General features: G+C 38.8%; 1 protein-coding gene across 1 annotated transcript; it reads left to right on the plus strand.

Moving 5' to 3' along the window:
* Positions 1 to 7,245: 7,245 nt before the first annotated feature.
* On the plus strand, positions 7,246 to 10,018 carry LOC102911758 (olfactory receptor 7G2-like). Its single transcript, XM_076575554.1, has one exon. It carries the CDS (start codon positions 8,672 to 8,674, stop codon positions 9,608 to 9,610), a length of 939 nt encoding a protein of 312 aa, XP_076431669.1. The 5' UTR covers positions 7,246 to 8,671; the 3' UTR covers positions 9,611 to 10,018.
* The last annotated feature ends 3,376 nt before the right edge of the window (positions 10,019 to 13,394 follow it).

Consider the following 13,394-nt stretch of genomic DNA (forward strand, 5'->3'; position numbering starts at 1 on the left):
GCTGGGGTCCCTTGCAGTAACTAGGCTTCACTTTCATCAGTAGCCTCTTCAAGGCTTTCTTTAGGGATTCTAGCCATGCTATACAATGCCAAGCCTCAGCTGCTCTCCCTTACTACTTCAGGGTTAAAAAACTGGTACAATCAGAGTGACTTTTATGCTACCAAGTTTGGCTGCCAATGCAAGGTACAACCTCAGAGGCTTCTGGAAAACTGCCTCTGTTTACTGACACCAAAGAAACACTTTCCAGAAGATTTTACCTAAACAGTACTGCTTTCTTCTTAATCAGCACTATTTTCTTATCCCCAGCTAACCAGAACCAATTGTCCCAGTAACACTTCAATGGTGGTTGGCTTTTTTGCTGTTGTTATCATGTCTGACTCTTCAGTCCCTGCTGACCAGAATGATACTATCTTAACTCAAATTAGCAAATGGCCCTGATAAAATCTTTATACTTTCCTATGAAACTTTATAAACCATGCCTCCATCTTCTGCACTGATCTCAACATTCTTATCTTCCCAACTTCTAAAGAACAGCTCACTGGCTCAAAACATTCATTGATTTTTTTTTTTCTAGCCCAAAGTTCCAAGGTCCTTCTACAATCCTCCCCAAACAACATGGTCAGGTCTTTTACAGCAATATACCACTATGCTGATAACAACTTGACTTAGGATTTCTATTACAGTAATGAAACATCATGGCAAAAGCAACTTGGAAGGAAAGGCTTTTTTTTCAGCTTATACTTTCATATCACTGTTTATCATTGAAGGTAGTCAGAACAGGAACTCAAATAAGGCTGAAAAATGGAGGCAGGATCTGATGCAGAGAACATGGACTGCTGCTTACTGGTTTACTACTCCTGTCTTCCTCAACCTTCTTCATTATAAAAACCAGGACCACTGAGCTGGGGTGGCACCACCAACAATGACATGGACCCTCCCTAATCAATCATTAAATAAGATCATTATCAGTCATTAACAAAATGCATATGGGCCTGCCTACAGCCCGATCTTATGGAGGCATTTTCTTTCTTTTTTTAAAATATTTTTCCTTTTTTAAATTAAGAAATGTTTTATTCATTTTACACACTAACCACAGATGCCCCTCTCTTCCCTCCTCCTGTGTCTCTTCAAGCCTTCCCTGTAGCCACCACCCATTCCCTCCTTTGAAAAAGTAAAGCCTTCCATGGGGTGTCAGCAGTGCCTGGTATATTCAGTTGAGTCAGGTCCAAGCCCCTTTCCCTGCATCAAGGCTCTGCAAGCTGTCCCACCATAGTTAATGGGCTCAAAAAGCCAGCTCATGCACAAGGGTTGGAACCTGATCCTACTTTCAGGGGGTCCATTAATCAGATCAAGCTATACAACTGTTTCATTTATGCAGAGGGCCTAGTCCAGTCCTATGGTGGCTTCACAGCTGTTGATTTAAGTTCATGAGTTCCCAATAGTTGGTTTTGTTGTCTTTGTATGTTTCCTGATCATGATTTTTATGCTCTTTGTTCATAGAATCCCTCTTCCCTCTCTTCAACTGGACTTTTGAAGCTTGGACTGGTGCTTTGTTGTGGATCTCTGCATTTGTTTTCATCAGTTACTGGATGAAGGCTCTATGATGACAGTTAGGGTATTCACCAATCTGATTACCAGGGTAAGCCAGCTCAGGCACCCTCTCCATATTCCTAGTAGTCTAAGCTGGGGTCATCCTTGTGCATTCCTGGGAACTTCCCTAGCACCAGATTTGTCCCTACCCCATGATATCTACCTCTATCAAGGTATCTCTATTGCTCTCCCACTCGGTCCATGTTTCAGCTTGACCACCCTCCTCCCTTATGTTATCATACCCCATCCCCTACCCTCCACGACCTCCCCCCTCACTCAGGAGATCTCATCTATTTCCCCTTCCCAGGGCAATCCTCTTAGAGTCCTCCTTGTTAGCTAGCTTCTCTGGAGATGTGGGTTGTGGTCTGGTTATCTTTTGCTTCATATCTAGTATCCACTTATGAATGAGTACATACCATGTTTGTTCTTCTGAGTATGGGTTACCTCACTCAGGATGTTGTTTTCTAGTTCCATCCATTTATCTGCAAATTTCATGATATCATTGTTTTTTTACTGCTGAGTAGAACACTATTGTGTATTTGTACCACCTTTTCTTTATTTATTCTTCAGTTTAGGGTTATCTAGGTTGTTTCCAGGTTCTCACTATTATGAATACTGCTGTTATGAACATAGTTGAGCAAGTGTCCTTGTGGTATGATTGAACATTCCTTGGATATATGACCAATATGGGCATCACTGATTTTTGAGGTAGATTGATTCTCATTTTTCTGAGAAACCGCCATACTGATTTACAAAGTAGCTGTACAAGTTTGAACTCCCTCTAACAGTGGAGAAGTGTTCCCCTTGCTTCCACATCCTCTCCAAAGTAAGCTGTCATCTGTGTTTTTGATCTTTGCCATTCTGACAGGTGTAATATGGTATCTCAGAGTCATTTTGATTTTCATTTCCCTGATGACTAGGGATGTTGAGCAATTCTTTAAATGTCTTTTCGCCATTTGAGATTCTTCTGTTGAGAATTCTCTGTTTAGCTCTGTAGCTGTTTTTTTATTTTTTTAATTGGATTTTTTGTTATTTTGGTGTCTAGTTTCTTGAGTTCTTTATATGTTTGGAAATCAGCCCTCTGTTAAATGTGAGGTTTGTAAAGACCTTTACCCATTCTGTAGGCTATTGCTTTGTCTTATTAACTGTGTCCTTTGCCTTACAGGAACTTCTTGGTTTCAGGAGGTCTCATTTATTAATTGTTGCTCTCATTGTCTGTGCCACTGCTGTTATATTTAGAAAGTGATGTCCTGTGCAGATGCATTCAAGGCTACTTCCTACTTTCTTTTTACTTTCTATTCTGTCAGGTTCAGTGTAACTGTGTTTATGTTGAGGTCTTTGATCCACTTGGACTTGAGTTTTGTGCGTGGTGACAGATATGGATCTATTTGCAATCTTCTACATGTTGACATCCAGTTATGCCAGCACCATTGTTGAAGATGCTTTCTTTTTTCCCTTGTACAGTTTTGTCTTCTTTGTGAAAAATCATATGTTCATAGGTGTGCAAATTAATGTCAAGGTCTTCAATTCAATTCCATTGGTCCACATGTCAGTTTTTATGACAATATCAAGCTGTTTATATTACTAGAGCATTATAGTAGAGTGGAGGCATTTTCTTAATTGGGGTTTCCTCCTGTCATCTGACTTTAGCTTGTTAAAGTTATCATAAAACATTCTGGAATACCATACTAATTTGAGAATTGTCCTTTCAAGATCTCAAAATTTTGTGTTGGATTTTTAAATCTGTAGGATAGTAGGATGGCCATTTTACTATGGTAATTATTGTGATACATGAGAATGAGATCTTTCCATTTTGTCATATCTTATTCATTTTTTTCTTCAAAGACTTGAAGTTTTTGTCATACAAGTCTTTCCATTATTTGGTTAAAGATACTCCAAGATATTTTATATTATTGGAGGCTATTGTGAAAGGTGTTGTTTCACTGATTTGTTTCTCAGTCAGGCCTTCCACTGATTTTTGTGAGTTAATTTTGTATACAACTACTTTTCTGGAAGTGTTTATTAGCTGTGGGGGTTCCCCAGTGTATTTTTCACCGTCACCTATGTATACTATCACATCATTTTTAAATGACAATACTTTGACTTTTTCCTTCCCAATGTGCATCCCCTTCATCTCCTTCAGGAACCTTATTGCTCTAGCTATGACTTCAAGTACTATATTGGAAAGCTATGGAAAGAGTGGATAACCTTTTCTTGTACATGACTTTAGTGGAATTTCTTTGAGTTTCTCTCTATTTAAGTTGAATTTGGCTATTTGCTTGTTGTAAATTGCCATTATTATTTTTGGCATGTCCCTTGTATCTCTAATGTTTCCAGTACTTTTATCATGAAGGGTTGATGGATTTCATCAAAGGCTGTTTTCTGCATATAATGGGAATATCATTTGTTTTTTCTTAGTTTGTTTATATGGTGGATTATATTTATTGAATTTAGTATAATAAGCCACCCTTGCATGTCTGGGATGATCTTGGTGAATGATTTCCTTGTGTATTCTTGGATTCTGTTTGGAAGTATTTTATTGAGGTTTTTGTACCTATATTATAAGTGGAATTGGTCAATAATTTTATTTTTTGTTGGATCTATGTGTAGTTAGGGTATCATGATTAACTTTGGCTTGTTATAATGAAGTAGGTAGTACTCATTTTTTTTATATTTGGTGTAATACTTGAAGGAGTATTGGTGTTAACTGTTCTTTGAAAGTCTCATAGATTTCTGCATTAAACCATCTGGACCTGGGCATTTTTTGGTTGGGAGATTTCCCCAAAGTATGCCTACTAGTGAGTCATGGGAGAGATGCTAGAAGGGAAAGATCTGTGGGATCCACAGGAGATGGAAAAAGGGAATCAGGGAAGGCCACCACAAGTATTTTGATGATGACCTACGGATAAGAATGATGAGTTGGATTTGAGGTAGCAGAGGGAAAAGAAAAGATTTGCAGGCAGCCTACCTAGTTTTGTGGCAGGCATGCCCTATGGGCAGGTCAACTTTATAACAAGTGTTTGGGTAAATTGACATGGTGCAAAGATGCATTCTGATATTTATGATTTTATCTACAGACAAATGTTATTCTCAGCTTCAATCAGTGATCCTCTCTTTGAAGTCAATGACAGTGAATACAGAAACACATAGGTGCTCAAGGTGCTGAGAATAAGTGGTATTTGAGTGTTTAACTGTAACCAACACATTTATACTACAACATCTAATGCTGGGAAATATCTCAAAAAGGAAATGGGAGAATGTAAGGACCAGAAGATAAGGAGAAAGGCTTTGAAATTCTGTCTTCCCAGGCATGGCACAGTCAAAGCAATCAAGACTTCACTGAAGCTTTGGTTGTCTGCATAAGACTGTACCTATCAATAGTAAATTATTGATCAGAGATCAGTGTATAGGTCTCTAATCTGCACTGATGAGCTATTGTCTGCTAATAGGTTCTGCAAAAGAAGCAGTAATTGCCTTCAGTTGTATACATGTAGGAGCCTACCAGTCTTTAGCAGGTAGTTCCAAATCCAAAGGCATAGGATGATCCTGGTTGAACTCACTTGGTCTTCAAAACAAAAGTAAGCAAAAAAAAAAAAAAAAACATGAATGTAGAAATGATACTATCAGTAAGGATGGAGGGTTTATAAGATGAGATGGAGATTACAATAGGAAGAATAACAGGTAGATTCCATATGTATTATTAATATATAATACATATGAATATATAATTGCAAAGAATAAATATCTAAATAAAAATTTGACTCAGAGTTATTGTTTTTTTTTCTATATTTTCTGATAAAGATCAGAATTTGTGTGAAAAACATAAGACAAAATTATGGTGAAGAAAATATCAAAGTTACTTAAGAAAAGCCACAACACATTATTTGCATATTGCATATTACAATATTTTCTTAATATTTCTAGTGACAACATATCCTCATATGTAAGACATATTTTCATACTTGAAATTTACACCACACTTTTTGACATAGCTTCTCTGTCTTTCAGAAAGAATGCTGGAATTTTTTGGAGAAGTTGTGTTTTGGGATTTCTGTTACATATTTCATTTGTTTTGTTGTGATCCTCATGTTTTAGTCTCCTTGTTGTGTTTTCAGGGGTGTGTCTCTATATGAGCTTAGAGTATATCATTTAATTGAAGGACCTTGTTAGGGGTGAGCTGAAATGATGAAGATAACTAACATGTATACTCTAGGCCTGGAGTATCAGGAGATCTGATGTGAGGGACTCTTCTCAGGAGTCTTTAAGGAGTTTCACTCCTGGGAGAAAAAATGACAGGTAAAAAAAAGTCACTGTTCTAATGAGGAGCTTTGGTGTTTGAACCCCATGAGATGACAGACTGCATGGTTCAGGCTGTGATCTAACTCAATATCCCTGCCCTTGCAGGAATCAATACCAGATTATTCTCCCACAGATCCTTCTGACTCATACTCTGTCTGAATTTCCTCATACAAATCATCCATTCTCAACTTCCAGGTGAGATATTAACATTGTTCCCCTTGAAGACAAGCAAATAACAGCATCTTTGTAAAGGCTCTGGCAATTTGAATAGGTGATTTCCTGGAATCAATTTTGGGAAGCAATGATATAAGATTTCATTTAGATGATGAGAAACAAAACAATCCACACAACTGCTCCAATCAGTGATCTGTAATTGTGTGTTTGCACTTTTACCTTATTGACTAACTGAGCTCCTCTAATAATCTCACCCAAAACAGGTCCCATTTCTTTGAGTAGAGATTTGTCCCTTCCCAAATATGATAATGCTTCCCAGGGAAACACAATAGACAAAATTAATGAATCCTTCAAAGTCTAACTTGGTCAACCAGAGAGTTTATTGGGATTACTTAAATAATTTTAGATGAAGAGTTACAGGGAGACTCAAATGCATCTGTATCACCAAAAACCTTACCTCTAGACTGATGAAAACTCAGGAAACTGCATCACTAGAAGGGCTTTCTGTATGGCTTGAAGGCTCCATAATCTGTAAAGTCACCCACCTATGGCAAACTCATCTTCCTTCAGCCAGCTCTGCTAGTCAATATCTCCTCCCATAGTAAAATCTAAGTCTCATGACTCTCTCCTTCATTCCTGGAGAGAGTGTTTCAATTTGGAGAACATCAAAAGACTATATAAGAGACTGTTAAAAACTGCCCTGATTCCATTCTTTGTGTGTGTGCAGGGGTGTGTGTGGGTATGCATGTTGCATGTGCACATGAATGTGAAGGCCAAACACTAATTTCAGGTGTCATTTTTAGGAAAACTACTTTTTAAAAGTATTTGTGTCCTCAGAAAGCAGATACGTTAGAGTTACAACTTGATGTAAACTATCAGGCATGGGTACTGAGAACTGAAATTTGGTCATCTGCCAGAGAAGTATGCATTATTAACCTTTGGATTGTCTCTCCAATCTCCTAAACTTTGTTGTTAGAAACAAGAATTTCTTGCTGACCTGGTACTTGCTTATTTAGTTAAGATGCCTGGCTGGCAATTAAGATGTAAGGATCTATAAACACAGTATGCTAATTTTCCTTTCAATGATGAGTGGGGAAATAATTAGTGATAGACTACCTTTCACCTTTGGCTATTATTGAAAAAAAAATTTTCCTATTAGTAGTCTTTGGCTTTCATAAAAGGGTGGCAATCAACAAAGTTAATAATTTTATTTCTTATTGTTTAAAATAAAAGATGTCTTATGATGTGAAAATGAGTTTCTACTTTAAAAAATAGATTTCTCTTTTTTCTTTCAATTGTGATATAAATGCAATTCTTTACACTGTTTTGTTTTTCCTCCAATTGAATTTGAGAAACCAGGATATATTTTCTTTAAATTTTTTTTCAGTTTTAGACTCCTTGTAAGAAAAGAAAACACTCAGTGGCCTCTGTCAGGTCATCAATTGTTATATTCAGAGCCATTCCATGCTAGTTTAATGAATGCTATAAAATTTTAAATCTGTAGACAAGACACACTTTTCACCTGCATTCTCCCATTGAGGACTCTTGGTTAAAAACACATAATTTGAACTTGGTCTGCTCATACTCATGAGTTGGTGAGATCCCAGAAATATCTTGTGGTGATTATGCTCACCATTTATGCCATTTGTAACCACATGCTGTTAATGAACAAGATGGTCAGTTTGCCTATAGATTGCTCTTACCTAGTTTAATCCATGACACTATACTCATGAGAGCATATCCAGATGCTGGATTCTCTATTTAAAACAGTATTGTCTGAACAGGAATGTGTAATCCTTCATTATGGATATCAACTACATGTAATGCAGTGCTATTCCAATATTTTCAATAAAGGAATTTATGCAAAAAAAGATGTAAGGATCTGCCAGACTCTGTCTTTTCAGTACTGGAGTTATATGTATACTTTTATTATTTTTTAAAACACGGGTTCTTATTATCAAACTTAAGTCCTCATGCTGGCAAGGCATTTTACCAACTAAGACAGCTCTCTAGTTACCACTAAAGTTCTTCCATATTTGTGTGTGTGTGTGTGTGTGTGTGTGTGTGTGTGTGTGTGTGTGTGTGTGTGTGTGTACATGGATACATGTGTATATAGAAGTCTGATGATGCCAAGAGCCATCCATAATGAATCCTCCACTTGACTCCTTGAGGCAGGGCCCCTCAAACAAACCCAGAGCTAATGATATGGCTTGATTCAGTAGCCAGCTTGCTCTGGTGATCCCATGTTTTGTCTCCCTAGGCTGGGATTACAGATGGGCCTATGTACCCAGCTGGCACTTCTGTGGATTCTGATGGTTTGAGCTCTGGTCACTATACTTGTAGGGCATGCACTTAACACAATGAACCACCTCTCCAGCCCTCCATTGGGTATATTCTTATGCTCATGGGGCAAAGATTTATGACCTACAAAGATGCTATAGACTATAAAGTGGGAAGATTGAAGTAAGAAATTACTTTTTTCACTGTTCTGGAGGTTAAAGCCCAAAATCAGAGCTGCTTATCTAATGATTTAACTTCTGATAATGCTGTTGTTGATGTAGTTTGTTATCTGTTTGCCCATTTTCCTCCCACCAGATTCACCACAAACATGAAATCTGTAAACCAAACAGTTATTTCAGGATTTATTCTCCTGGGACTCACAGATGATACAGAGCTGCAACTCATCATCTTCACTATATTTCTTTTCATGTATCTTGTTACAGTCCTAGGAAACCTGCTGATCATTCTGGCTACCACCTCAGACTCCCATCTCCACACCCCCATGTACTTCTTTCTTTCTGGTCTTTCCCTTAATGACATCATTTTAGTCACATGCACAATTCCAAAGATGCTGGTAAATATAGAAACACAAGACCAGAGCATCACCTATGCAGGATGCCTGACTCAGGTCTGCTTTGTCTTACTGTCTGTTGGCATGGAAAACTGTCTTCTTGCAGCAATGGCATATGACCGTTATGTTGCCATTTGTCATCCACTTAGATATAGGATCATTATGAACCCCTGTCTCTGTATCTTAATGGTAATATTTTCTGTGATGGGGAGCATGATAAATGCCCTTGTGAATGGTCTGATGGTGTTACATCTGTCCTTCTGCACAGAACTGGTAATCCCACATTTCTTCTGTGAACTTACACAGATTACTAAACTTGCCTGTTCCAACACTCTTATTGACAACATTCTCATATACATTTCATCTTGCATATTTGGTGGTGTTCCTCTCTCTGGCATCATTTTGTCTTATAGTCAAATTGCATCCACTGTCTTGAGAATGTCATCCTCAGAAGGAAGATATAAAGCCTTTTCCACCTGTGGGTCTCACCTCTCAGTTGTCTCCTTATTTTATGGAACAGGTTTTGGGGTCTACATTAGCTCAACAGTTACAGAATCATCCAGGAAGACTGCTGTGGCTTCAGTTCTATACTCTGTGGTCCCTCAAATGATGAATCCCTTTATCTATAGTCTGAGGAACAGAGACATGAAAGAAGCCTTGAAGAGACTCATCAGTAGGATACTATCTCCTTTGTGATACATTGTTTCCTTTTGACTAGAATTTCTAGGGTGAGCCATAAAGGAAACAGAATTCTTTCTCATCCAAATCATCAGATGTGTCTCAACAACCTTCTTCTAATTGTCTGAGTAATTAAATGCTAAGCACTTTCTGGGATCTTGATTGCTAGGTCTCCAAGACAGGGAGACCAAATTGTCAGTGTTGATGGCAATATTTCAGGGTGATGATTCTCAAAAATCAATTCTCAAAAAGTCTTCAATGGCTGGCTGAACACTTCTGTCTGCAGAATTCAACCTGAAATTTCCTGATATTGGCAGTTGGCACCTGAATGCTTTTGACCATAACTGATGCATCTCCAAAGTGCCCATCATAACTCACCTGGCTATTCCAGTATTTGAGCTGCTCCCTTCCCCATTTGCCTCTATATAACCAAACAAACTTTCCCAGGTTGGTATTGTGCTCTACTATCTGAGGTGGCCTGATAGTTTTTCATTAAATCCTCTATTTCTTTTTCATGGAGTTTGACTGTGTACAGTGGTTTCTTGCTGCTCCTACTTATATTTGGTGCCAAGACCTAGGAGATGACTTTTTCTAGTTCCATCCATTTACCTGAAAATTTCATGCTGTCATTGTTTTTCTCTGCTGAATAGTACTCCATTATGTATATGTACCACATTTTCTTTATCCATTCTTCAGTTGAAGGGCATTTAGGTTGTTTTCAGGTTCTGGCTATTACAAATAAGGCTGCTATGAACATAGTTGTGCATGTGTCCTTGTGGTGTGATTGAGCATACTTTGGGTATATTCTCAAGAGTGGTATAACTCGGTCTTGAGGGAGGTTGATTCCCAATTTTCTAAGAAAGCACCATACTGATCTCCAAAGTGGCTGTACAAATTTGCACTCCCACCAACAGTGGAGTAGTATTCCCCTTGCTCCACATCCTCTCCAACATAAGCTGTCTTCAGTGTTTTTTATCTTAGCCATTCTGACAGATGTAAGGTGGTATCTCAGATTCATTTTGATTTGCATTTCCCTCATTACTAAGGATGTCTTTAAGCTATTTGAGCTTCTTCTGTTGAGAATTCTCTGTTTAGCTTTATAGCCCATTTTTAATTGTACTGTTGGGTATTTTGATGTCTAATTTCTTGAGTTCTTTATATATTCTGGATCCCGAATGAGGTAACCCAGACTCAGAAAGACAAACATGGTAGGTATTCACTCATAAAGGATAATCAGACTGAAACTCACAGCTCCAGGGAGGCTACCTAGTAAAGAGGACCCTATGAAAGACACAGGATTGCTCAGCGATGGAGAAATGGATGATATCTACATGATCAAACTGGGGTTGAGAGGAGTAATGGAGGGCAAGGGTCAGGGAAAAGAGAGCTTAGGGGAGCAGGAGTTCCTAGCTGGATCAGGAAAAAAGTTGGAGAACAAAGAAAGAGATACCATGATAAATGAAGACCCCATTGGAATAGGAAGATGCAGAGTGCTAGAGAGGTCCACAGAAACCCACATAGATGACTCCACTATAGACTACTGGCAATGGTCAAGAGAGTGCCTGAGCTGACCTAACTGTCATGATAGAACCCTCATCTAGGGACAATGCAAGCAGATGCAGAGATCCACGGCCAAGCCCCAGGTGGAGCTCTAGGAGTCCAATCAACGAGAGAGAGGCGGGATCATATGAGCAAGAGATATTGAGATCATGATTGGAATAAGTACACAGACAACTAGACAAACTAGTGGAAACACATGAACTGTATCTAATAGCTGAGGAGCCCCCATGGAACTGGATTAGGCCCTCTGGATAAGTGAGACAGTTGCATAGCTTGAACTGTTTAGGAGGACCCCAGGCAGTGGGATTTGGTCCTGTCCTTAGTGCATGAGCTGGCTTTTTGGAACCTAGTGCCTATGCTGAGACACTTAGCTCAGCCATGGTACAGAGAGGAGGGGATTGGACCTGCCCCAACTGTAGGTACCAGGTTCTGCTGACTCCCCAGGGAAGACCTTGCCTTGGAGGTGGTGGCAATAATGGGTGGGTTGGGGGGAAGGTTGGGAGGTAGGAGGAGGGAGGACAGGAGAATCTGTGGTTGAAATGTAAAATGAATAGAATATATCTTAATAAAAAAGAAAAGAAAAAATAAATATAAAAAATTAAAAAAAAAAGACCTAGGAGAGATTCCTGAGTTCTCCTTTGGGCATCTGATCCTTCTTTTAATTGAATCAAAAACTTCCAATTTAGCCATCCTATGGTATGTCTCTGTGGGCCCCTGCCATTCATCATACCTGACTCCAAATTTGAGAGTCCATCTCTCCAAAATTTCCTCTCCTCCACTTATTCTACTCACTTGTCACCCATAGCCTATTTGGGTAAGTACCTGCAGAGCTACCTGGGTATCTTTCCTACAGAGTTACCTGGGTACGTTCTATTTTTCTATAATGCCCTGCTGGTGTACCAGGCTATCTCCATACACCTTTCTGGGAACCAACACCTGGTCAGGGATGGCTATGTCTCATGCCTTCTTGATCAAGTTTCTGTCCTCCTGTACTTAGCAGTTTGTGTTTCTTGATCAAGTTTCTGTCCTAATGCACCCTGACTCTCACTATACCTCACCATTCCATCCTTCTGCATCCGTGTGATCTAATCTCTATCTCCTGGTGTTTTAATACATTGTTGGTATCTTTCTAGCTGGTTTCCTAGTCACAGGCCCCAGTGACTGTACTTGGAGATAAAGATTTTTGCTCATTGTTCTCTACTCAGTTTTTGCTTTAGTATTAGGATTACTTTTTCAAAAACCTCTCCTCAGAACTCCTTCTTTTCACTGACCTTGACTCTCCCAGTCTAAGTCAAATGTTTCCATTCCTTTTTTGTCTTATCAAATCTCTCTCCTTCCTTGAAATCTGTGATGTTATTAAAACTGCCATCTTATTTTCTACTGAAACACAGTATTGCCTCAATACATGATGATTAGCGATGTCAGTGGCCAGATATGTTAACATCCAGATTCTCACAAATGATAACTTCTGGCAATACAATGGCAAAGAATCCAAATCTCCATTTGAGGCATCCCTTCCCTCCCTCTACATCTCTTTTCACACACATCAAATCCTACTGGCAAAGGTCAAAAACTCCTTACAAGGCTGGTCATAGTCTTGAGTCCACAGCTCCTTTTGCCTTTGATTTAGACATACAAGACCTGAACCCACCACAGGCACAATCAAGTCCTCAGGTACCACCAACACTTCCTAAATTCCCTCCTTAGTCTTCTCAGCTACCACCTTCCTTTCCTCCTGTAAAATCCCTCCATATGTTGATCATGCACCTCAGTTCTACAGACACTGTCATTTCCCTCACCTACTGCCTTCCAACATTCTCCAACTCCCCAAGCACCATTGCCTTTCCTGTCCCCACTAACTACTCTCACCAGGTCTCAGACTGATCTAATCTACCATCAAGGGCCTCTCTATGTCCATGTGCCTTCCTATTTGTCTGATCTTTCATAGGTAAAGAAATATCTGGGCCCTTTCTTAAATGATGCCACTAGTTTCATTAAAGAATTTAAGAACTTTACTCAGTCTTATAACCTCACCTGGTAAGATCTATGTCCTTATTTCATACATCTATAAATCAAGAAATGCAATCCACCAAATAAACAGACTGAAAAATAGTAACCATATGATTATTTCATTAGATGCAGAAAAGGCCTTTTATAAAATCGTATGTTCTTTCAAGATAAAAATCCTCATGAGTTAAAGGAAACAGAAGACATACCTTAACATAATTAAGGAATTATAAAA

Source organism: Peromyscus maniculatus, chromosome 7 (assembly GCF_049852395.1).
Source record: "Peromyscus maniculatus bairdii isolate BWxNUB_F1_BW_parent chromosome 7, HU_Pman_BW_mat_3.1, whole genome shotgun sequence".
Classification (NCBI taxonomy): domain Eukaryota; kingdom Metazoa; phylum Chordata; class Mammalia; order Rodentia; family Cricetidae; genus Peromyscus; species Peromyscus maniculatus.

Coding starts and splice junctions, on each gene's coding strand:
- LOC102911758 (XM_076575554.1), top strand. CDS start 8,672: ATGAAATCTGTAAACCAAACAGTTATTTCAGGATTTATTCTCCTGGGA.